The sequence below is a fragment of the Mastigoproctus giganteus genome, chromosome 8 (genome assembly GCF_048544385.1).
Source record: "Mastigoproctus giganteus isolate SK-2022 chromosome 8, ASM4854438v1, whole genome shotgun sequence".
NCBI lineage: Eukaryota > Metazoa > Arthropoda > Arachnida > Uropygi > Thelyphonidae > Mastigoproctus > Mastigoproctus giganteus.
The window spans coordinates 93,519,402-93,547,052 of record NC_143582.1 but is presented as its reverse complement, the minus strand read 5'-3'; the positions used below and the strand labels follow the sequence as shown (position 1 = coordinate 93,547,052).

Genomic DNA, 27,651 nt, shown 5'->3' with positions numbered 1-27,651 from the left:
TAGGCCAGCAATACCTGCACACACTGAGGGAGCAGGTATGCGGGAGCGAAAACCCGGAACGACTCCAGAAGGATTTAACAAAAATAATAACAGAAGCAGCAGAGAAAGCCATGAAGAGAAGAATCCCCATTGCAGGGGCCACGCCCTGGTGGACTCCAGAGCTCACACGAATGAGGAAAATAGTACAACACAGAAGGAAACAATTTCAAAGGGCTAGGAGGAATTGGCCGCAACAAGAAGTCACTGAACTCAGAAACCAATATAGAATCGCTAGAAATTGTTATACTGAACAGATAAAGAAAAATAAAAGAGAATCATGGGAGAGGTTGGTACAAGGGTCAGCAAACAGCAACCCCTGGGGGGTGGTATACAAAATTACCACTCACAAACTCCCCAGGGGGGAAGTCGTGACAGCCACCAAAACAGCACAAGGAAATTTAACCATAACCTGGGAGGAGTCGATTGGGAACATCCTGGACAACATCCTTCAGGAGCTGCCAACAACACTAACAGATGAGCAGCAGGCTATCTGCCAAGCAAACAATTCCTATAATAATGACCAAATAGAACTCCCCTTCACCTTAAAAGAAATTCAGGATGCAGCAAGCCGCGCGAAAAATAAGAAATGCCCTGGACTGGACCTAATTGAACCGGAGATGGCAAAAGAAGCAACGGAACATATACCTGAATTACTGCTAAAACTATTCAATTGCTGCCTGGAAGCAGGTAAATTTCCACTACAGTGGAAAAAAGCAAATTTAAAACTGATCCTAAAAAACCCAACAAAGCCACCAGAGACACCTAGTTCCTACAGACCCATAGCCCTGCTACCAACCCTCAGTAAAATATTCGAACGGCTGCTACATACAAGAATCACAAGGCATTATAATGAAGCAAATCGTAACATGTCAAAGCAATACGGATTTACTCCTGGCAAATCCACTATCGAAGCAATACAGAACCTCCTCTCTAGAGTCGCCCATTGTAAAAGGAAATACTTCCTAGTCATCGCAGTGGATTTCGCTGGGGCGTTCGACACCCTCTGGTGGCCGAGCGTCTTGGCGAGACTCAGAGCTGCCAACCTTCCATTGAATCTTTATTATTGCATGAAGGATTACCTGGCTGATAGAGCAGTGCAAGTTACCACACCATATAAATGCCTCAGTCGTCCAGTCTGCAGGGGCTGCCCCCAGGGTTCTGTCCTGGGGCCGCTCCTGTGGAACTTTGTCCTGGACGAATTCCTCGCCATGGATCTGGGTGGTGTGGAGGCCCAGGCCTATGCAGATGACTTGATCTTGACCATCGAGGCTGACAGCAGATCCTCCTTAGAAATCCAAGCAAATGATGCCCTGCAAAAGCTGCTAGATTGGTCGAAGCTACACTTGCTCAAACTAGCACCCGACAAGACAAATTCGGTGCTGCTAAAAGGTACGCTAGACTTAAGGAGACCACCACAAATTAAGATTGAGAACAAAACAGTTAAGCTGTGCGAACAGATTAAATACCTGGGAATAATCTTGGACAGAAAATTAAATTTCAAGCCACACCTAGAATATATTAAAGAAAAGATAAGAAGATATGCGGCCCTCCTCGCTAGAGTCACTCGCAGGAACTGGGGACTCAGACGTACTACCCTATCTTTGTACTACAAAGCTCTCTTCATCCCTGCCATCACATATGGCTCCCCTGTCTGGTACGCGAGGGCGGCACTAGAAGTGAATAAGCGGATCCTCGAAACCATTCAGAGGACCATCCTCCTTACCATGTCGAGAGCAACTAGAACGACTAGCACGGCTGCCCTCCAAGTCCTGGTAGGAGTTCTACCCCTGGATCTCGAAGCTACCCGCTGTGGTCTGCTCTACCATCTTGCCAGAAACACATCGGCTACGATGTATGACCTCACCACTGACATCACTAATGACCGCAACTATGAGAAGAGAAGAGTCACCGACCACCTCATCCAGATTTGGCAGAGGAGATGGAGCAACACAGAAAAGGGTGCAGTGACCAGAAGATTCCTCCCCACTGTCACCAAGCTGTACCCTAAGGCGCCAGTGTGGTTTCACCCTGGTCGAAATACCACCTTCCTCCTTACAGGACATGGCCCGTTTAAAGCTAAACTTCACCAACTTGGTATCATAAATAACGCGGACTGTCCCTGTGGCAACCCGGAGTCCTGGAGACACTTAATGTTTGAGTGCGATTTGTATGACGACCTGCGACTACAGCTAATAACGTCAATCCAATATATCCCAGACAACCAAGAACCCAGACTGCTAGACACTCAAGAGGACTACAAGGCACTCAGTCAATATGCCCAGGATCTATTTTCTAGAAGGAAAACAATGATAGAAATATACCAAAGGCAACCCAACTAGAAAGAATGCAGGAGGTCAAACAAGTAAAAAAAAAAAAAAAAAAAAACAATCAAAAAACTCACCATACCACAGAAAGACAAGACATTAGGATGATTTGAATGGCCTACTGTCGACCCAAAACTGCACTCCCTTGTGCGGGTTTTTTTTTTTTTTTTTTTTCGGGGAGGGAGAGGGGGAGGGAGTATTTGCTCTTCTCCTCTCTTCCCCATATTTTCACTCTGGTGGGGCATGGGCATGCCCCACAGAAAATGGGGGGTCACCTCTATCCGACCCCTCTTCTTCCTATTTCATCCCCCCCAGTCTTCACCCTCCCCTCCCAACACTTTCTCTTGTACAGCGACTGCCCTACATGTCCAAATTTAAATCACATCAAATTTTGCCCGACCTTTTAGGCTCTCTAGAAATAGTTCTTTCAGCGTAAAACCCCACGCAGCGCTTTCTAAATGCAATTTTACTTAAACCGATAACTCCAACTTAGCGATAACTCCAACCTTTATTTTAGGTCCTCGTCACCGAAATCCCAGGAAAGTAAGTGGCAGGACCTGCCAGAGTATAATTAGTCTCTTGGTACACCCGGCCGGCGTCCCCGTCGCTAGGTATGGTAACGCCGGGTCCCACTGGGGGCCCGGCGGCCAACAGGCCGGATGAACAATGGGCACAACAAACTACATACCACATGACCCATACATTATTTTTAAACCTCTGGCATAGACAGGGTACTGTCACTCGATACAAAGAACATACGCGGAGATGGGAGAAATCCCCGGAGCCGTCAGACCCTCAACATACCTATACCTATACTGACCTGGGACTAACGTGGGATGAAGACTTAAATTTCGAGAAACACTTCCTAAAGGCAAAGAAGAAGACCTATGCTGCTTTCTGGACTATCCGCCAAGAGCTCGCAGGCTGTCACAACACCAGACTGATTGGACAATATATTAATAGATGTCTCACACTCATACCACTATATGCCTCAGAAATCTGGTCCTCTGCATCTACCTCTCGATGTAATAAATTTCTATCAATGGAATATTGGATTCTGCGGTGGCTGAACCGTCTGGGAGGGAACCCCTTCACAATCTCGAAATCCATTCTCCTAGTCAACCTAGGCATGACCTCCTGGAAGCTAATTGTCCTAAAAAAAAAATCTGTCAACGCTTACCAAACTGCTAACTTGCCATATTGATGCCCCATCAATAAAAGATATCATCGCACCAACAAGAGGAAGAAATAGAAGCCATCCCCCACTTAGGATGAAGCTATCAAACTTGGGCTCCCTAAAAGGAATGTTCCCATGTAACACCATGGAACACTTCAACACCTTCTCCATTGATCCGATAAAGTTTGAAGTCAACAAAACCTACAGAAGCCAAATTATAGACCAAATCTGGACTAAATCACCAGGACTGCTGTGAAAACTGAGCAGTTTTTATTAGAAATTTGATGATATGACCAAATAAAATGCAATAATGTAAAGAATAAATAAATCTGTTATGTTAGTTACTGATAAAGAAGTCAACCTATGTATTTAAATCTTCAATTATCAAGATCTATGTTAATTCAAAGGGAATACATTTAGTAAATGTATATATCTATTTAATAGTTTTTATTATACAATAATTATATTGTAAAGAGCTGAAAATTTGTACAAAAATGTATAATGTATATTTTATAATTTCTGTATACCCTTCTAGCCCACTTGCTGTATAGGGGGTGAACCTTGTGTTAATAAACTGATAGTAAATAAAAAAAAAAAAATAATCTGAAATTTCTTTTACATTCTTAGACAGAGTCAATCTTTTACCTCAATAGTTTTTGATGTGATTTTCTTATGGTTTTTGAATGGAAATCGGGTGCAAGAACCTGTTAGATGTACGGCCACTGCTTTTGCAACCATTTGGATTTTGCCAGGCAAAGACCAACGCTGCATTTTTTTACAGTTTCAGGTTACTAGTTATTCTTCTCCCAATAAGTCTACAAACATCTACTATCATACCCTATTTGCTTTTGAAGGATTTATTACTGTTTCACAGCACAAAGACAGTAACAAAAAACTCAGCATTCTGTCAAAAATGGCTGCTACTCTGTAGAAGGCAGTTTCAAATTTTGCACGCTGTGAAGGCATCAAATTTGAAATAAGCCTGAAAATGTACATTACTAATAGTAATGAATACACAATTTTTTTTTTTAATTTTTAATAATATTTATATATATAAAAGCAGATTGTTTGTTTGTTATTTGGTTTTTAGGAGCATTAGCAACTAAGGCCATATTGCTCCGGGGATATGCAGTGGTCATTCCCTGACCTTTCCACATCCTCCGTATTTGTTGGTCACGGGCTCGTACCCCAGTCTAATCAAGAAGCGTGTGCTACGCACTGCTACTCCTACCCACCTGGCTACAGAGGTGCCTATAAAATCAGAAATATATGCACACGTGCAGTTTCAAATTTCACACGTTTAATGGTATTTTAAATTAGAAAATAAAAGAGACTGATGCTTCTATTTTATATTCATATTAAATAAATTCCAAATTAAAAAAGTTGCTAAAAATTTAAAAGAAAATGAGCACTATCAGGTGCTCAGCCACTGTTTTTGCTACAAATAAAGATGCCAATACTGCTGGGTTAAAAAGACATGTCTATATAAGTTGCCCAATTTTAGCATTAGCATGGGCACATGATGCAAGAAAGCAAGCTTATATAGCATCGGCCAAAACACACACAAACACACACTTCTCATTTCACCCATCCACTCGCTCCAAATGTTTGTCTAGTTATACCTTGAATCAGTTTAAGCTATCAACTTCTACAATGACAGATGGAAGTTTGTTCCAACAATCAACCACTCTGGCTAAAGGCAAACTTCTCGCATCTATCCTACAATTGTCTTTCCTCATTTTGAATTTATGCCCTCTCAGGCAATTATTCTGAGCAAGACGAAGAATCCCATCAGCATTGAGCATGCTCAAACCATTCAATACCTTATACACCCCAGTCAGATCACCTCGCAGGTGCCTAGTCTCTAGACACTGTAATTTGCAAAACTTAAGCCTTTCTTCATAAGAGCAACCCTTTGTTTCATTCACTAATCTTGTTGCCTTTCTCTGTACTCGTTCCAACAGCTCTACATGCTTCTTAAAATGAGGCCTCCAGACCTGTATACAATACTCAAGGTGTGGCCTGACCATTACCTTATACAAGGAGATAATCACCTCCTTAACCCTGCTAAAAAAATTCCTGTATATCATTGACAAGACATCATGAGCTACTCTTGCAGACATCTGCACTGCTCAGAAAACTTCATATCTGCCTGTAAAATTACTCCCAGATACTTTTCACTCCCTACCACTGTCAATACCACAGAGTCAATACGTTACTCTGTGGTTACAGCTTCCCATATGCAGTACTTTACATTTGTCACCTCTCAGCCCATCTGCTCAACTTTTCTAGATCCAGATGCAGCAGTGTACTACAATTTGTGTCATTAACAACCCTGCCAACCTTCGTATCGTCTACAAACTTGGACATTAAGCCTGATATACCATCATCAATATCATTTATATTTATATTTCTGTATTTACAGAAAACAACAATGGACCCAACACTGAACCCTGGGGGACTTCCCTAATAACATTAGTGCACAAAGAGCAGTGTCCATTGATTACCACTCTCTGTCTTCTCCCACTCAACCATCCCTTTATCCATAGCAGCAATTTGCCTCCAGTGCCACACTGCTCCAAATTGTGCAACAGTCTTCCATGTGCAACAGTATCAAAAGCCTTTCTAAGATCCAAATATATGATATCAAAATTATTCTTTGCATCCAGTTCCTTTGTGAATACATCATAGTATCCAATCAAATTGGTTAGACAAGACTTCCTCTTAACAAACCCATGCTGTGTCCGAGCTATAACTGAAATCTTGTCTAGATGATCCTGCAATGCTTCTTTAACCAGTGCCTCCATTAATTTCCCTGGAACAGAAGTTAAACTAACAGGCCTGTAATCACCTATGTCTCCCGTTGATCCTCCTTTGTGGATTGGGGGTCACATTTGCACATTTCCAGTCCATAGGTACCTCTCCCGAGTAAAAGGAAGCTCTCATAATTATGGCTAAGGGTTTGCTTACTTCCTTTGCTGCCTCCTTTAATATAAGTAGATAGATTCCATCCACCCCAGGTGCCTTTCTTATGTTTAGCTTCAACAATTTCTCCCCAACTTTACTCTCAGTTATTACAAGATTATCTAGCTTACTGACAGAGTTCAATACACATCTGGCATTCCCCTCCCTGAATAACTCCTCATGTGTGAATGTAGATGCAAAATATTCATTTAGTTTGTTAACTACCTGAGCAGGATCATCAACAGTTGAACCACTGATATCAAGTGGACCAATCTGATTCATCCTCTTCCTTCTAGAGTTTACATAAGTAATGAACTCTTTGCTGTTTTTCTTTGCATCCTTTGCCAAAGATTTCTCGTAATCTGCCTTTGCCTGCCTAACCTCCTTTGTGACTTGGTTACAGACCGGCTTATATCAATCATAGGCTTCTGTGTCACCTGTTAATTTATATGTATCCAATGCATTTTCCTTCTCTGCCACATGTCTAATTAGTTTATATGACATCCATTTAGACCTAAATCTTGAACAATATTTCTTAGTTGGTAAGAAAAGCCTAGTAGCTTCCAAGATTATTTCTTTGAATGCTTCTCATTTTGAATTGGCTGTTGGTAACATCATCAGTTGGTCCCACCATATAGAATTTAAATAGTGTCTCAGACTGTATTTAAATTCTATAATTCTCTTGATCTGATAATCAACTACTGATAATCAGATCAAGAGTATTACTCCCTCTAGTTGCCTCCCGAACATGCTGCTGTAGAAAACAATCATCCAATAAATTCGCCAAAGCCTTGCTAGTGTGTGAGTGACCAACCCACAAATTCCAGTCAATCTCTGGGAAATTAAAATCCCCCATTATAAGACCTGATATACTGGCCCACTATTTCTCTGCACAATTGCTCATTATACTCATCAGATCCATTAGGCCTATGACACACACCTATCCTCATTTTTCCTTTCCAAGTGCTTATGTCACACCAAACAGAATCAACATTGCATTGTCCACCAACATCAATTGGATGAACTTCCTTAGATTTTATGTGTTTCTTAACTAATAGCATAACCCCTCCTCCCTTCCTGTTCTGCCTATCCTTTCTGTACACATTGTACTCCCCAAATTCCAATTCTGCACTGCTTATGTCTGTGTGACACCATGTCTCTGATATCCCAACAATATCTGCTTTTGATGTCTTGACTAGCACTTCAAGCTCATCAAATTTATTAACTATACTCCTAGCATTGGTGTACATGCAAGTATACATGCACCTCTTTCTACTCTTAGTTACCCTAACACAGCCCATGTATTTGCTTGTTCCACTATGATTCCCAGCAGTCCTGGAAATCCCCACTGCCTTGCTTTCCAGGCTGCTGCTCAATTGCGTTTCAATAGAAGCAGTGCAAGAATCACTTTCACCTCTGCCAGCAGCTACTGTTAATCTATTAGTCCGTATATTCCCCCAAGCTAACAGTTTTCCGAACCACCTAACTCTGCCTTGATAGCATCAGCATATATTCTTGCACCCTTTCTATTTAAGTGTATCCCATGGCCCGATTCAAAGAATAAGATTTAGTTTCCAGGTATATAGTGAATTTTAAATGATATCTCATTTAAAATTCCCTATTATATAACACACACACACGCACATATGCACACAGGGTAACTCAGAAATTTGTTTTTGGCTGGTGCAGCAAAAGCCTTAGGCTTTCTTGCACCATATGGCTAATATAATAATGTCAGCAGGCAGATGAGTTGTGCTGAGCTATACAAATAATTAAAATATGGGATCGATTGGCAAGAAGCTTCAGTTGATATGAAAATGAATGCAGAGATCATGGAGTTCAAAGCAACTTGTGTGTGTGATGTAGTTAATAGGCTTCTGTAAATACAGTAACTGACTTCAGAATGCAAGGAGATTGTAAAGAATACCATCCAACAAGCTGCGACATCAGCTGTCATGCCATCTGTTGCCGAACCACTGCATACCAGGAGGCTACTGCCATGCAGCATACTGGTCATTATGTCAATTACTGCTGAGCACTGCCCAATATCAACAGCACCTGGAATGGAGCTGCACGGGCTACCTGAAATTACAAAATGGTGTCAAGTTGTCTTCAGTAATGAAACCTGCTTGGGCCTTGATGGTTGCTGTACACATGAGTGGCCACAATGTAAACACAATGATCTTAGGGCCATTGTTGAATGCAATATTGCATGCCCTGCTGGTGTTGTGGTATGGGGAGTTATCAGTTTTCACACTTGGCTGTCACACCTGCGACAGCCAAGACATCCACAAGAGGTGAAAGTGATTCTTGCACTGCTTCTATTGAAATGCAATTGAGCAGCAGCCTGGAAAGCAAGGCAGTGGGGATTTCCAGGACTTCTGGGAACAAGTAAATACATGGGCTGTGTTAGGGGTAACTAAGAGTAGAAATCAATGGCAATCTGACTGTTCAGCACTATGTTACTCAGATTCTGGAACCCATCACTCTCCCCTTTCTTACTGGGGTGGTTAACACCACTTTTCAATGCCTGAACACATACCACAGTAGCTTCCTTTAAGTGTCTTTGTGATATTGATGTATTGTCTTAACCAGCCAGATCCCCAGATTTCTTCCCCATCAAGGACATGTGGGCCATGATTGGATGCCATCTACAGAGGCAATCACAGCCAGCACAGACCACAGATGTACTGTGGGACCAGGTGCAAGAGGGTTGATGGGAAATACTATGGGAGGCTATTTGACACCTGTAGAATTTCAATGTCACAGAGAGTATATATTTCTTCTTTTTTTGTAATTCTTATATTTTTTTCATATTATGGAAGGGAAAGAGTTGCTTGGATGAGTTACTGAAGTTCACATGTCAAAGGTTAACAGTGCAGAATAAATGCAAACTTTACCTAAAGGAATTTGATTCTAAATGATAAAGTATGATTTTTAATCATTCATTTTGTATATCATAAAGGAGAAGCATGACAAGATGGTACCTTTGATCACAACTTGAGCACAACATGAGGCCATGGTATAAGAGTAGTAAAGTCAATAAATCCTTAGAAAATAACAACTCAGTTGCCTTTATTTATGAACTGTAATGCACATCTCAGTTTTTCATTTTATCTTGAATATTTATTTCAGACTGACTAGTATAATGTTCCTGGTTGGACTAGTTTTTAATTATTAATACATAAGTAGTACATGATACCAGTAGCATACTGTTCTTAGAGAATTTCTATTGTCTGGATAAGGTGTGGATATTATTAATAATTTTCCTATGACACTTGAGTGTACCTTAATTTTTTTTCTTACACTGACAGTTCCTTGGTAAAATATTTAATAATTAAACTAAAAGAATACTTTTTTTAAATTTATTACTTTTAATTTGTCAACAAAGTCATAAAATTAGCTTGAAAAAAATGTTGGCTTAAAAAAAAAATTCCTTAAAATTGAATGATAAAAATTAGCTGGAGAAAAATTAACAGAAGTACTAGTACACATTTAGCATATTACTTTGAACAAAATTTCACAATCTCTATGTCAGCATAAATTTAATTTATGAATAAAATTAGATAAATTAAACACATTCAAGTTCCATAGGAAATAAACAAGTTAATATTTTTCGAATAGTTTTAAGACTAGCTACAACCTTTAAAACAATTATAAGAAAATCATATTACTCTACCTTCTGCTTCTTTATCTACAGTGACTGAAGTGTGTGTAGTAGTCTGGATAACGTGTCTAACTGCTCCAGAGTCATCTGTCTCAGTCCATTCTAGCAAATGTTAAAAACACACACACATTATATATATACATATATATATACTGGAAACATTTTATAATTAACTGATACAAATACTTAAAATATAGTAACTGCAAAATGTATAAAAATACAATGGGATAACAATGTGGATCAAACTATAAAAGAAAAGAAAAAATAACATATGTAAAACATGTATACATACATATATAGCAAGATTCTAAATTAGTATTTAAATTAAGTTAGTATTTAAATTTAAATTAAAGTGTCTGCAATTCTGCCCAGACACGATAGGAGGGAGTATATGATGAGAGCCCTGTCGATCAATTCGACCCTGGAAAGATTGTGCAGGGCTCAAGGGTTAGAATTTTTTTCAGCCTGGTCTGTACTTGTTAACAGTAGAGACTGCTTCTACAGGGATGGGATACACTTAAATAGAAAGGGTGCAAGAATGTTTGCTGATGCTATCGAGGCAGTGTTAGGTGGGTCGGAAAACTGCTAGATTTGGTGGATACAAGGACTAATAGATTAACAGTAGCCGCTGGCAGAGGTGAAAGTGATTCTTGCACTGCTTCTATTGGAATGAGCCACAGCCTGGAAAATAAGATGCAGGATATTTCAGAGACTGCTGGGAATCATTGGGGTACAAGTAAATACATGGGTTGTGTTAGGGTAGCTAAGAAAAAGAACAGGTGCATGTATACGTGCATGTGTTTTTTTTTTTTTTTTTTTTATGAGAACCCCAAACACGAAAGGTATTAGAACCTATAGTACTTAGTACCGTGCTTGGGTTGGAGGTTGAGAAGACAAAAGAAGATATTTGTTGACATTGGACTTGAACTTCTGTAGATTGTAATTTTCAGGAAATACGTATGAAGGAAGGTTGTTCCAGAAAACGGCAGTTGAATGAATATATGAGGAAGATGAAAAGTTGGTTCTGTGGGTTTGAAGTTGGACAGTAAATGGATGTTGGCTGGTGGCGGCACGTGTTCGGACTGTTTTGAAAGAGAGAGCAGGAATTATAGAAGCCAATTCAGAAGAACAGTGCCCATGGAAGTATCTGTAGAAGAGGCATGCAGCAGAAACAATGCATCTATGAGAAAGCGAGTGGAGAGACTCTGTTAGAGATGAATCATTAATTAACCTAACTGCCCTCTTCTGAATGGAATCAAGAAACCTGAGAGAGGTTTTGGGGGCACCACCCCAGATATGGGAACAATATTCCATGGCAGGGCAGATTTGCAATTTATACAGAGTGAGCAGCTGTTTGGAAGAAAAGTAATGCCGAGAGCGAAAGAGAAAACCAAGTTTTTTAGATGCAGAGGAAGCAATATTTGTAATGTGCTTGTGCCAAGAGAGATTAGAAGTCAGGGTAATCCCCAAAAGAGATATATCATTTTGCCTAGAAATCGGAGTGTCACTAAAGATAAGCACAGGAGTAGAAGAATCCTTTTTGCGAGACATAAGACAAGACTGAGTTTTAGAAGGGTTGAAATCAACTAAGTTGTCTTTGCCCCACTGGAGAATTACCTGAAGATCGGCATTTAAGGAATTGGTAGCAGATTTTCGAGAAGTTGAAGCTGATTGAGCAGGACAAGGTTTCTCAAAATGGAAAGTGAAATGCAATGTGCTATCATCGGCAAAACTATGGATAGGATTTCCAGTCAATGGAAGAAGGTCATTAATATAGAAGAGGAAAAGAGTGGGGGAAAGAACTGAACCTTGGGGGACACCGGCATTAGTGGAGAAGTTAGAAGACAGAGAGCCATCTGCCATCACCCTCAGTGAGCGATCAGAGAGAAAACTGGATAACCAATTACTAAAAACAGTTGGAAAACCATAAGATAGAAGCTTGTTTAGAAGACCTTTATGCCAAACATGATCAAAAGCCTTTGAGATGTCAAGAGCAACTACTTGTGTTCACCGAACCTTTCCATTGAATTAGTCCTTAAATGGGTAACATAAGCTAGAATATCACCAGTGGATCGACACTGACAGAATTCATACTGGCGATCGTTGATCAGACGGAAGGTTTCTAGGTAGTTTAAGAGTTGGCGGTTAATTGATTTCTCCATTACTTTAGAAAGAGTAGAAGTAATTGCAATGGGACGATAATTGGATGGGAGGGATTTGTCACCCTTTTTAGGAACTGGCTGGATATTAGCAAATTTCAAAGCAGAAGGAAAAACACCTTCGGAATAAGAAAGTGAGAAAAGGCGGCAAAGAATAGGAGTAAGTTCAGGAGCACAGGTTTTGAGAACAAGTGTAGAAATACCATCAGGACTTGGAGCTTTCTTAGCATCAAGATTCATCAAAATCCTTCTGATATCCTTTTGACGGAAGACCACAGGAGGCATTGAATGGAGCGTGTTGGGAATGGTGGGAGGTGTTTTACCAAGATCATTAATACATGAGCTGGAATAAAAATGGGATGCTAGCAGGTCAGCTTTATCCTTGGCTGAAGTGAAAACAGAACCATCTGGTTTGGACAGAGGTGGGAGCAGAGATGGGCAAAAGTTGCGGCCAATAGCTTTGGCAAGAGACCAGAATGCTCGGCTATCATTAGGGCAAGAAGCAAGTTTTCTACTCTTAGCCTGTTCAAACTCTAGTTTGGACTGATTAATAACTGCTTTACAATTGTTGCGAGCTTTGGTGTAGGCAGAAAATGAAACTGAAGAATTAGAAACAAGCCAATTACGATATGCAACATTCTTCTCTTGAACAGCCTTAGCACATTTATTGGAAAACCAAGGTTTAGATAAAGGACGAGATTTTAAAGAGGAGTGTGGGATAAAGGATTCCATTCCTGCAAGAATAATTTCACTGACACGATCTGAGCAAACGTTGACATCAGAAGTTTTGAAACAGTAATCCGACCAAGGAAAAGAAGAAAAGAAGTCTCGCAGGTCATCCCATTTTGCATTCTTGTAATGCCAAACAACACGAGGTTGGGAATAGCCATGGGATAAAGGTTCCATTGGAGAAGAGAATCACCAAGTTGTGATCTGAAGTGCCTAAAGGACCTCTCACTTCGACCGTGTACTTAGAAGGGTTGTTTGTGAGAAAAAGATCAAGCGTATTCGCTGTATGATTAGTATTGTCCGGTATTCTTGTAGATAAATGAACAATCTGTGCTAGGTCATTAGTAATTGCAATAGCCTCAGCATCTCGACCTGCTGGGTCGGTGTGACTAGAAAACGGAAGCCAGCTGGAGTTGTGAACATTAAAATCATCAAGGAACATTACCTCACTGTTAGGAAAGTTGGACTGGAGAAAGTCAAGTTGCAAAGAGAGGAAGTCAAAGAGCTCCAAGTGATTAGTGGAGTTGGGAGAACAGTAGAGACAACAGATGAATTTTAAAAAATGAGGTAGAGAGATTTTAAGCCAGAGAAGATCAAAGAGAGGAGATTCGAAATTGCCAAGTCTCTGACAGGGAATATCAGAACGGACATATGCACAAGTACCACCTTTGAGGCGAAAGGAATCATACAGCGAATAATTTGGGCATCTGAGATGAGCAGTAGTTGAATCAACTGATAATTGAGATTCTGTCAGAAAAAGTACATGGGGTTTGGCAGACTGCAAGTGGAAATGGACATCGTTGAGATTAGAATTGAGACCACGTATATTTGTGAAATGAATTAGGAAGTGCTTAGGAGGTTTAGATCTTTTCGCAGATAAGCTTGTTCTATTAGTTTGACAATTCATGGTGTATTCAGTAGTAAGAAAAAGTGAGTGGGACATGATGTATGAAGTAATGAGATTTTTGGATATGGCGTACATGTGGTAAGAATATACCCAGATCCTTGACATAACGTGGCCTTGACAATGCTCCCCGCATACACACTACTCGGATTTCCTCCAGTCACTATCTGGGAGAGTAGAGGTAGCAAGATTATACACTAGCTGATCCGGAAGCCTCCTAAAGAGTTACCAGTAGGTTCGGTCCGGTGTACTAACTAGCGGCCAGCCTGCGAACACAGTTTTAGAGCTGTACCCTCGAAATGTAAGGAATATTGGATCTCGCCACGATGTTCATCATAACCTCAAAAGTCATCAATCATACTGCATGATGGAAGAGATGGGGAAGGGTTGACCAGAACTTAGCTCTAGAGACTAAACATGGGTTCCACCACTTCAAGCCTCCAATAAGCAAAGTGGTGGTATTTCACCGGTTGATGAGAGTCATCTACCACCTAGTACTGCCTGGTAACATAGAGGGGCGGCGATCCTCCATGTGGTGTGGGCACCACACCTCGACCCCTGCTTACGTTGGTTCACACCTGAGTGGTCACCCACCATGTACTTGTGCATGGAGGTTATACCCAGGATTACTAACAGTCCCACCATCGTGAAGGTGCAAGCAGAGGATTTGGCTGTCACAGACCATCCGGACTTCGCCGAAATTGAGTCCACTTGACTTGAGTGTCACCTGAATATCAGTTCCATCAGCGTTTTAGACTCCCAGGTAGCAAGTACAGCTTGTCTGACATATCTGAGAGAATGTCTGTGGCAACCTCAAGGACCAATGTGTACACCAATGCTAGGAGTTTAGTAAATAAATTTGATGAATTTGAGGTATTGCTCAAAACATCAAAGGCAGATATTGTGGGGATTTCAGAGACGTGGTGTCACACAGATATAAGGAATGCAGAACTGGAATTTGGGGAGTAAATGTCTACAGAAAGGATAGACAGGATAGGAAGGGAGGAGGGGTTAGGCTATTAGTTAAGAAATACATAAAATCCAAGGAAGTGAAGCCAGTCGACATTGCTGGACAGTGCAGTGTCGAGTCAGTTTGGTGTGACATAAGCATTGGGAGATCAAAATTGAGAATAGGAGTGTGCTATAGGCCTAATGACTCTGATGAGTATAATAAGAAATTTTACAGGGAAATAGAGTGGGCCAGTAAATTAGAGTCTTATAATGGGGGATTTTAATTTCCCAGATATTGACTGGAATTTGGGGGCTGATCACTGACACTAGCAAGACTTTTGTGGATTTATTGGATGATTGTTTTCTACATCAGCATGTTCGGGAGGCAACTAGAGAGAGTAATACTATTGATTTGATTATCAGTAGTGATTCTTCATGCATTAAGAATCTGCAGGTAAATGAACCACTAGGTGGCAGTGATCACAGTGTGCCGAAGTGGGATTTACTCAAAGAGGTAACTACCATTAGGGGTAAAGGGAAGGGTTATTGCTTTCATAAAGGCGACTACAATGGACTGAGACAGTATTTAAATTCTATACAGTGGGACAAACTGATGATGTTACCAACAGCAAATTCAAAATGGGAAGCATTCAAAGAATGTATCTTGGAAGCTACTAGGCTTTACATACCAACTAAGAAATATTGTTCAAGGTTTAGGCCTAAGTAGATGTCAGATGAACTAATGAGACATATGGCAGAGAAGAAAAATGCATGGGATACATACAAATTAACACGTGACACAGAAGCCTATTATAGATACAAGTTGATCTGTAACCAAGTTACAAAGGAGGTTAGGCAGGTGAAGGCAGATTACGAGAAATCTTTGGCAAGGGATGCAAAGAAAAACAGCAAAGACTTGTTTACTTATGTAAACTCTAGAAGGAAGGGGATGAATCAGATTGGTCCACTTGATATCAATGGGTCAACTGTTGATGATCCTGCTCAGGTAGCTAACAAACTAAATGAATATTTTGCATCGACATTCACAGATGAGGAGTTATTCAGTGAGGGGAATGCCAGAGGTGTATTCAACTCTGGCAGTAAGCTAGAGAATCTTGTAATAACTGAGAGTAAAGTGGAGGAGAAATTGTTGAAGATAAATACAAGAAAGGCACCTTGGGTGGATGGGATCTATGCAGTTATATTAAAGGAGGCAGCAAAGGAAGTAAGCAAACACTTAGCCATAATTATGAGAGCTTCCTTGGTCTCAGGGGAAGTACCCATGGACTGGAGATGTGGAAATGTGACCCCAATTCACAAAGGAGGATCAAAAGGCGACACAAATAATTATAGACCTGTTAGTTTAACTTCTGTTCCCGGAAAATTAATGGAGGCACTGGTTAAAGAAGCACTGCAGGATCATCTAGACAAGACATCAGTTATAGCTGACACAGCATGGTTTTGTTAAGGGGAAGTCTTGCCTGACCAATTTGATTGGATACTATGATGCAGTGACAAAAGAACTGGATGCAGGGAATAACTTTGATATTATATACTTGGATCTTAGAAAGGCTTTTGATACTGTTGCACATGGAAGACTGCTGCACAAATTGGAGCTGTGGTGGCATTGGAGGCAAATTGCTGCTATGGATAAAGGGGTGGTTGAGGGGGAGAAGACAGAGAGTGGTAATCAATGGACACTGCTCATCGTGGACTAATGTTATTAGTGGAGTCCCTTAGGGTTCAGTATTGTGTCCATTATTGTTTTCTGTATTTATAAATGATATTGATGATGGTATATCAAGCTTAATATCCAAGTTTGCAGGGTTGTCAAGGACACTGCTGACACTATGCTACTGCAACAGGATCTGGAAAGGTTGAGCAGATGGGCTGAGAGGTGGCAAATGAAGTTTAACATTGACAAATGTAAAGTACTACATATGGGAAACAGCAACCCCAGAGCAACGTATCAACTCTGTGGTACTACACTGACTGGTAGAGAATGAAAGGGACCTGGGGGTGGTTGTGCAGGCAGATATGAAGTTTTCTGAACAGTGCAGACGGGCTGCAAGAGTAGCTCATGGTGTATTGTCGATGATATATAGGAATTTTTCTAGCAGGGATAAGGAGGTGATTATTCCCTTGTATAAGGCAATGGTCAGGCCACACCTAGAGTACTGTATACAGGTCTGGAGGCCTCATTTCAAGAAGGATGTAGAGATGCTGGAACTAGTACAGAGAAGGGCAGCAAGATTGGTGAATGGAACAAAGGGGTGCTCTTACGAAGAAAGGCTTAAGTTTTGCAAATTACAGTGTCTGGAGACTAGGCACCTGCGAGGTGATCTGATAGAGGTGTATAAAGCCTTGAATGGTTTGAGCATGCTCAATGCTGATGAGATTCTTCCTCTTGCTCAGAATAATCACCTGAGAGGGCATAAATTCAAATTGAGGAAAGACAGATGTAGGATAGACGTGAGGAAATTTGCCTTTAGCCAGCGGGTGGTTGGTTGGTGGAACGGACTTCCATCCCTTGCCGTGGATGTTGATAGCCTAAATAACTTTAAGGCTCAGCTGGACAGGTATTTTGAACGAACAGAGGGGTGAAGTGGAAGTGGTTATTTTTTATTTATTTATTATTATTTTATTTTTATTTTTATTTTTATTTTTTTTTTTGGCTGATGCTGCATAAGCTTGCTTTCTTGCATCAAATGCCTCTACTAATGCTAATTGGAAAGATGAATGGTGAACAAATTGACAAGTCAGTTGCAGAAGTAGATCCTATAGATGTAGGTGGGAGATCCAGAATTTAGTAAATTATGATTAATTATTCATAAATTCCTCAATCAATTTGCCTCTTGCATCCATCTTTGTGGAATCCCCCTTTGGATGGTGTCCATTAAAGTCATCGAAAAGACAAATTGGAGTTAGGAGCTGTGTAATGAGGTTGTCAAGTTCTAAATAAGAAAGTGATAGAGATGTTGGAATATAAATTGAAACAATAGTAATTGAAGTACTAATGGCAATATGAGCTACTACAGCTTCTAGGGTGGTTTGTAATTGTATGGCCTGGATGAACAAGAACAGCTACTCTTCTAGATGTAGGAGACTAAGCTCTTATCTCATCTGTACATGATATAATTTGTAAACTTTGGCAAAACTTGTGGTGACAAGAATGTTTCGTGTAGGCATACACCTATGGGAGTGAATTCAGTGATTAAATCCCTTAAGTCATCAGAATGGCTGCTTAGTCCTTTGCAGTTCCATTGTATAATGTTCATTATTTAGGTTTAGCTGAGGGTGATTCATCTGTTTTTTGTACACGGGGCATTTGATGGGATGTCCCATCAAATCCATAGTGTTGTTCGCATGACATTCTAGTATCGGTTCTTCATAATCTTGAGTGTATATCCACTTCCATACTGTTGGTGGGTGACTTGGATTTCTTAGTCTTAGTTAGTGGTGGCTTTGCTGGTTTTAATTTTGGGACTATCTTTTCCAGAGGTTGATAAAGTTTCTTTAACCCAGCTAGCTAGAGAGGTATTGGGCAGTATTGATACATCTGTTTGAACTGCAGTTGAAAGGTAGCTTTGGGTATGAGACACATAGGATTGATTAGGCATGGTCAACATAATTTGTCTGCATGCCTCAGGATATGAGACTTTACGTCCTATTTTGTATTTTTGGATTTTCTTTCCCATTTTCCACATTTCACATGATTTGGAAATGGCAGGGTGGTTTCCTTTGCAGTTGGGACAAACGGGAGTTGAGACCAAACTATCTGTTTGTGCATGATCCTTTGATCCCCAAATAAGACATATGGAGTCACCTCTGCATTCCTGCTGAGAATGACCATATTTCTGGCATTTAAACCAATGAGAAGAATTTTTGAATGTAAGGCTGAATTTAGCAATTTAAACAGCCAGCTCAAATAACAAACAGCAAATAGAAAATCAGGAGTGCTGAAAGTTAAAATGATGGAATGCGATTTCCATCTTCTTTAGTCATTAATACATTAATACATACCCTGGTCCTATTTAGAATAGGACCAGGGTATGTCTGCTGGGGCAAAAGTAGATGATGTTGTCAAGCAGATATCACCTTTTAAAGGCACAAAAGGTGCCCTTAAAAGTTGACACTAATGATATTAAGAGTAAGTGATCTGAGGACTTACTTAACAAGTACAGGGCAATGTTGGCAAAAAATCCAAGTTAGAACAGAATTTAAAAGTGTCTGCAATTTTGCCCAGACATGATAGAAGGGCTATGTTGAGAGCTTTGTTAATCAATTTGGTCCTGGAGAGAGTGTGCAATTCTTATGGGGTAGAATTTTTCTCAGTGCAGACTGTGCTTGTTAACAGGAGAAACTGTTTTTACAGGGATGGGATACACTTTAATAGAAGGTATGCAAGAATATTTGCTGACGCTATCGAGGCAGTGATAGGTGGGTCAGAAAACTGCTAGCTTGGGGGGAATACACAGATTAATAGTCTAACTAGAGCTAGAAGGGTGTGTTATAGGCCTAATAACTATGAAGAGTATACCTGGAAGGCAGGGTGTCTGGGATTTCAAAAGTTGACCCTCCTGTGTACATCATAGAATAAATGAATACATGGGCAGTGTTAGGGTAACTAAGAGTAGGAACAACATGAATGTATACTTGCATGTACACTAATGCTAGGAGCATTGTAAATAAATTTGATGAATTTGAAGTAGCATTAAGTCACTGAATGCAGACGTTGTAGGAATGGCATGGATGGGGTATTCAAAATCGTATTCAAAATCAGCATGACTCAGATATAAGTCATGCTGATTTTGAATACGGGAAGTACAATGTATACAGGAAGGACAGACAGGCCAGGAGGGATGAAGGGGTTATGCTCTTAATTAAGAAGTAAAATAAATCTAGGGTAGTGCAACCAGTTGACTTGGGTGATGAGTGCAATGTTGAGTCAGTTTGGTGTGATATAAACAGTGGGAAAACAAAATTGAGAGTAGAGGCGTGTTATAAGTCTAATGACTGTGAAGAGTATACCAAACAGCTATACAAGGAAAGAGAGTGGGCCAGCAAATCAGAATGTCTCATAATGGGGGATTTTAACTTACCAGATGTTGACTGAAATTTGTGGGTTGTTCACTCACACACTACCAAGACTTTTGTGGATTTCTTGGATGACTGTTTTCTACAGCAGCACGTTAGAGAGCCAACAAGAGGAAGTAGTACTCTTGATCTTGTTATCAGCAGTGATTCTTCATGCATTTAGAATCTGCAGGTAAAAGACCCACTGGGTGGTAGTGATTACAGTGTACTAATGTGGAATTTATTAAAGAGCATGCTCAATGCTGATGGGATTCTTCCTCTTGCCCAGATTAATCACCTGAGGGGATATAAATTCAAATTGAGAAAAGACAGTTGTAGAAGAGATGTGTGTAAATTTGCCTTTAGCCAGTGGGTGATTGATTTCTGGAACAAACTTCATCTGTTGTTGTAGAAGTGGACAGCTTAAATAAATTCAAGGCAGAACTAGACAATAATTTGGAGTGAATGGATGGGAAGGTTTTTTTTTTTTTTTTTCTTTGGCTGATGTTGTATAAGCTTGCGTTCTTGCATCATATGCCTCAACTAATGCTAATGCTAAGATTTCTGTGGTTATATAACAGTAGAAGGAAGGGAGTGAATCACATTGGGCCACTTGATATCTATGGGTTAATTGTTGATGACCCTGATCAGGTTGTAAACAAACTGAATAGGTATTCTACATCTGCATTCACACTGAGGAATTCTTTAGGGAGAGGGATAACAGAAGTTTTTCAACCTCTAAGAAGCAGCTAAAATGACTTTGTGATAACTGAAAGGAAATGGAGGAGAAATTGTTTAGGATGGACATAAAAAAGTCACCTGGAGCAGATCAAATCTATCCAGTTATATTAAGGGAGGCAGCAAAGGAGGTTTTTTTTTTTTTGTTTTTTTTTAGGAGCATTAGCAACTAAGGCCATATTGCTCCAGGGATATGCGGTGGTCATACCATGACCTTTCCGCATCCTCCATATTTGGTGGTCATGGGCTCGAACCCTGGTCTAATCAAGAAGTGTGTGCTACGCACTGCTGCTCCTGTCCACCTGGCTACGGAGGCGCCAGCAAAGGAGGTAAGCAAACGCAGAGTTATAATTATGAGAGCATCCTTGGATTTAGGGAAGACCCCTATGGACTGGATAAGTGCGAATACATCCTCAATTCATAAAGGGGAATGAAAAGGCAACATGAGTAATTACATACCTGTTAGCTTAATGTCTATTCCAGGGGAAAATAATGGAATCAGTGGTTCAAGAAGTAATGCAGGACCATTTGGACAGGCGTGAAATTATACTCCAATCAAAGCATGGATTTGTTAATGAGCAGTCCTGTAAAACAATCTGATAGGTTACTATGATGCAGTGACCAAGGAACTGGATGCACAAAATTATTTTGACATAGATTTCAGGAAGGCTTTTGATACTGTTGCACATAAAAGATTGTTGTACAAACTGGAGCAATGTGGCCTTAAGGGCAACTTACTGCTATGGATAAAGGGATGGTTAAATCGAAGAAGAAAGTGTGTGGTTAACAATGGGCACTGCGCTTTGTGGACTAATGTTATTAGTGGGGTTCCCCAGGGTTCAGTGCTGGGTCCACTGTTCTTTTCAATATTTATCAATGATATTGATAAGGATATATCAGGCTTAATATCAAAGTTTTCAGATGACTCAAAGGTTGGCAGGGTGGTTAACGACAGTTATAAGAGTGAGCTAGTGCAACAAGATCTAGGAAAATTGGGTTGATGGGCTGAGAAATAGTAGTTAAAGTTTAACATTGACAAATGCAAGGTACTGCAGATGGGTAGCAGTAACCCCAGAGTAACTTTCAACTGTGTGGCACTACACTCAGGGTATAGTGTGTTTAGGATCTAACGGCACCAGGGGTTCCCCCCCATCTCCATGTAGCATACATTGTCGTGTGATACAGAAAACTGTAGAGGCTAGAGATTTAAAAGTGTATAGATATTGTAGAATGTTGTGTTGTGTTTATCTGACCTTTTAGCTGTTGCGTCCCTGATGGGGCCCACCATTTGCCACACTATGTCCCTGGGGGGGCACTTCAGGTACACCAGTATTAGATATTTACTCTGGCAGGTCTTGCCACCTAGTTTCCTGAGATTTCAGTGGTTAAGACCTAAAAAAAAAAAAAAAACCCCACTAGGATTGTGTTTGACCAAAAGGTAGTGGAGAATGAAAAAGACCCTGGGTAACTGTGCAAGTCAGACATGAAACCACTATAAAAAACATTCCTATCTGTTAATAAGCACTGGCTATGCTAAGAAAAATTCTGCCATTTGAACCTTGTAAATCTCTCCAGCGCCAAATTGATTGGCAAGGCTCTCATAAATTCCCTACTATTGCATCTTAACCTTGCCACTTTTTCTCAACATCTCCTCATACTTCTTAAGTAAAGTCTCAGAATACCTATAGTTAATATCACTAGTACCAACATGTAAAAATATCACCTTCTGTGCCCTTACAAGAGGCATCTCCGTAGCCAGGTGGGAAGGAGCAGCAGTGCGTAGCACACACACTTCTTGATTAGACCGGGGTTCCAGCCGGTCACCACCAAATACGGAGGATGCGGAAAGGTCATGGAATGACCACAGCAAATTCCCGGAGCAATATGGCCTTAGTTGCTAATGCTCCCAAAAACCAAATAACAACAACAACAACAACAGCCCTTACAAGATCATCCTGTTCAACTCTTGCATCCTGGCAGACACAGACTGTTCCTATTCCACCTATCATTATGAAACAATATTCCCCATTTCTCTGACAATACAGTCAACAAGAATAGCCACCTCCTGTAGGATCAGTGCATCCTGCTCATGGTGATCCCTCACTGTAGCCAGATATGTGAGGGTAGGCTCCACTCTTAAGCTGGATGGCTAGTGTTTGATGAGTCCCCTGCTTCAATTCCTTCCAGGGCAACAACCCTTTTATTTCAAGCACTCGAATTTGTCTAACAAAATGCTAAACTTCCACTTAATATCCTCGCTCCTCTCTCTCTCTCTCTCTCTCTCTCTCTCTCTGCACCTAGCACACACAAATGCATCTCCAGTGGTATTATGTCCAACTAGTCAGGTCTGCATATATACATACCACACAAACAGCATATGAAATAAAAAGTCTTCATTCATAGAACTGGCTTCAGCAATCCCCCCACCTATGAATTTTTTCCTGGAATAGGGAGGTGATTATCACATTGTATAAGGCAATGGTTGGGTCACATTTTGAGTATGGAAGCCTCATTTTAGGAAATGATGTGTATCTGCTGGAATAGGTACAGAGAAGAGCAACAAGATTAGTGAGGGGGAACAAAAGATTACCCTTTCTAAGAGAGATTTCAGTTCTGCAAATTGCAGAATTTGGAAATGAGACACCTGCAACAAGCTCTGAGTGAGGTGTTTAAAGGCTGAATGGACTTAATGAGCTAAATATTAATGGCATATTTACTCACACTCACACAACACATATGAGGTGAGTTAAATTTAACAACTTGAATAAAGATGGTTGCAGGATAGATATGCAGAAATTTGCTTTCAGCCAGCACATATTGTATTGTACATGCTGCAAAAGCTTCCTTCCTTGCATCATTTTCCACTGATACTAATAATATACAAATATTTAGATAAGTAAAGAATAAAGAAATATGCTTAATTAAGGCACTTAAAATTAATCCTTTTTTTTATTTTTTAAAGATTACAATGCTTGTTAAGCAAAGAAAAAAAGCTATCAAGTTAAAAGAAAGCAAAGAACATCTGCCACCAAATAGCCTTGTTCTCAGAATTGCTCTAACAAAATTACACCAACAAAATAAAAAAAAATTACAGGAATAGTTCTAAGCACCAAAATAATTTTTAAAAAATTAACACTTCTGGGCAGTTTAAGCCAGAGTTGTAACTAAGACAGGGCAAGTGTCCCAATTTCCCTGGGAGCATTGAAGCCAGGTGAATGCAGAAACATGTGTTTGTGCACATACACTCACACACACACACACACACAACACTTTATAAGATGTTTCTAAAAAAAAAAATTATAAGAATATTATAAGATTCTACAGAGTGTCTCAAAAATATTGGTACAAACGTTTAGGGGAGGTAGGTAACATCTAAAGGAATGTGAATCGCATAGGAACCCGTAACTGGAAACGTCACGGGAATGTAGTAGCAGAGGCACAAGAAGCAGAAATGACACAAGACAATAATTAGTGGCAAACATTTATTTGACATAATATTAACAATGGAGTACGAGATGGATGCATTTCATGATGTTACAACAGATGCTCGAAGTTTCCACCATGAGACACGATGCATGCGTGACACCGACGCAGCATGGATTGGCGGACACGGTCGAACACACCTGGAGTTTCTTTGACAGTAGCAGCACCGCAGACGAGTCTTGCCACGAGATCCATTTCCGTCTCCACAGGCGATTCATACATGATAGATTTGAGGGCCCCCCCACAGAAAGAAATCAAGGCTCGATAAATCAGGTGAGCGTGGGGGGCCAGGCAACGGGTCCACCACGGCCAATCCATCGATGCCCAAAACACCTGTTCAAATGGCCACGCACCCCGTCATGTTGAAATCAAATGTTGCATCTCACATTTGCTGGAACATCGTCAAGTAACCCTGGTAGAACTTGTTCAAGAAAGATCCGATATTTAGCGGAGTTCATGCGGGATGGTAACAGGTATGGGCCAACTAAGCAGTCACCAACCATACCTGCCCACACATTTATTGCGAAGCGATGTTGTGCCACATGGGGGCACACACACCGTGTGGGTTGTCGTGAGCCCACACATGAGCATTGTGCTGATTGAATAAGCCTTCCCAAGTGAAATAAGCCTCATCCGTGAACAAAACATAGGCTGGAAAATTTAAGTCTTGAACACTTTCTTGGAGAAACCACTGCGCAAAAGCCACACGTGCAGGATGATCTTGGGGGAGCAGTAACTGAACCCTTTGGAGATGAAAGGGGTGTAAAGAATCGTTGTGCCAGACACGCTGTACACTGCAACGAGACACTCCTAAGGCAGAGGCAACGACACATGTGCTGGTAGTAGGATTATTCTGGACGGCATTCAACACTTTCTTCCATGGCGGGAATTCGCGTCGAATGTGGTCTGCCTGCACTACTCCTGTTACCTCTAAATGACCCGAAATCACAAAAATTTTGATGCACACGCACAAACAAACGGTGGTCCGGTACCTGTCTGTCTGGGAAGTGTTCTCCATAAATTCGTTGCGCGGCTCGTCCATTGCCCTCTGCTAATCTATACACTAAATGCATGTCTGCCAGCTCACAGTTCGTATATCGATGCATGCTGTTCGTGCGGCGACTACCGCACTGTCTACCGACTTACCGTGATGTTTCCAGTTATGGGTTCCTATGCGATTCACATTCCTTTAGATGTTACCTACCTCCCCTAAACGTTTGTACCAATATTTTTGAGACACCCTGTATATACCAAAATAAGTATAAAAGTTCATATAAATGAAAAAATAGTGAAAATAATATAGTAATACAGAACAGATAAGAATAAGCAGCATATACCTAGTAAAATATTTATTCATATTAGACATATCAGTTTTAACTTATTTATTTTATATTATTATATATATATATATTTTTTTTCCACTCAAAACTCTATAGCCATTTTTTTAAAATTCAAAGAGACTTAGTTTTGCACCTGTTCAAAATCAGCTACACCTGAACTTTTTTTGATATTTAGAACCACTAAATTTGTCACTGTAATTCAGAAACACTGTGTATACTGTTATTACTTTAATCTTTAAAATATTTGAAAAATGAGTAATGATATAAATTTAGTTTCATATTTATAACTATAAATTTTCAGTGAACTACATATTACATTATCTTAAATTAAACATTTAATTTTATGTTAAAATTTCAAAAAAACTAAATTTTCAATATTTTGTGATAATAATTTGAAACGATGTTCATATGCCACTTTAGGCCTTATAGAGACGTAAAGGTGCCTACATATAAAATACAATATTACATATAAATTAAACAAAGTGCTTTTCATCACTGATCTTTTCTTAATCATTTGTGTTTTCCAACAATCCTAATATTGCAATAACAGCAATGGAATCACATGGCAAGATACATGGAAGTGAAATTTATTCCATGCAAGGTAGATTTAGTATTTTCAGGACTCTAAGCAGGAATGTTTTTTTTTTTTTTTTTTTAATGGCCCATTTTGTAAAAATGTCATTGTATTCACTACATGCAAGAAAACTCAAATTGATAACTATGCACACTTTAATATGATGTATATTTTTTAACTCTGCTTGCACAATATAGTGCCAATGAATGTCTCAATGTTAGGATTTCACTTCTGTATTTTGTACTGGCCAAAAATGTATTTCTGTGGTAAATAAATAAAACAAAACAAGCAAAAAAGCACAAAAAATACATAAAGGACTTTATTCAAATGACCAATAAAAACAAATGCATTTACCTATATATGTACATTTCTAGATTACTGTATGTGTTAATGGCTAAGGCTATGAGGCATTAGAATACTGTATCTATAAATGCATGTATTCTTCAGCTGGTATTCAATTCCTGTACACCAAATGAAAAACCTACAGGAGACAGAACCATGCAACCCCCATCTAAGACTGATTACCTTGGCCACAATGTGAAAATAGCTCATAAAATTTACATCTTGATGGGATTTAAAGTCCAGGCTTTTCCCACACAGTTTAGAAGACCTGTGATTGTAACCACGTGCTAGACACACACAAGAATAAAATTAAATTCTGCATAATAATTTTTCTGTCTTGGGAATAAAATGAGTAGTGTCATTTCTGAAGTGAGCAATCCATGCTGACTATTAAAATTAATGCCATATTATTCTTACTTTTCTTTAGATTCATTTATTTTACTTTTGTTTTCTACAGTACATATCACTATGGAGAAATGAAGTACATATACTTTTTTGAATGGTGACATCAAACATGAAAGATTTTAGAAGCTACAGCACTTTAGTAGCATGTATGGGCTTAAGGTAAGGTGATCAGATTTTAAAAAAATAAAAAACAAGGTACTCCTGCTGCACTGACAATGTGACACATGAGACTGCATAGTGTGGTGCATGTGAATTGCAAACATATTACTGCCACTATAGTCATTTTAGAAACATATAGTGCTTATGACAAATTACTCATATGCCTTGAGTAATCGACACTGCAGTTAAGTGTTGCAAATCTGTCTTTATTGGGACATTATTTTATTAACATTATTTTATTATGACTTTAAATATTTTTAACCTGAAATGTTATTCATTTAATATGTCTGACTGATAAAACTGAATGTTACAGATATGTGATAAGTATTTTTAACCCAACAGTGTTAATGATTATTTCTTCTTGGCAGTTAAGTTGACAAACGTCTAATAAAAGTGTAAAACTTACAAAATACATTAAATTATGAAATACAAAATGAAATACAAAAAACACTTACGAAACACATTAAATAAAATTTTCATGTTAACTTCAAAATAAAATGGCACTGTTAAAAAAAAAAAAAACAACTATCTGGCATCCCATTTCACCTTTATTGAAACAACAGGACACCTCACTCAAAAATGGGACAAATGGTCACTATATTTTAAGGTCGAGAAAACAG

The 27,651-nt window shown here is 39.6% G+C and overlaps 1 protein-coding gene across 2 annotated transcripts in view; it reads right to left on the bottom strand.

Annotated features, from left to right (window-relative positions):
* LOC150081718 (uncharacterized) overlaps positions 1-27,651 on the bottom strand; it is a 1,674,628-nt gene that overhangs the window by 145,538 nt on the left and 1,501,439 nt on the right. For both annotated transcript variants that reach the window (XM_090378825.1, XM_090378826.1), the window contains one exon: positions 10,184-10,273. In XM_090378825.1, coding sequence (XP_090234951.1) covers positions 10,184-10,273 — 90 coding nt within the window. The remainder of the gene's footprint in view (positions 1-10,183; positions 10,274-27,651) is intronic.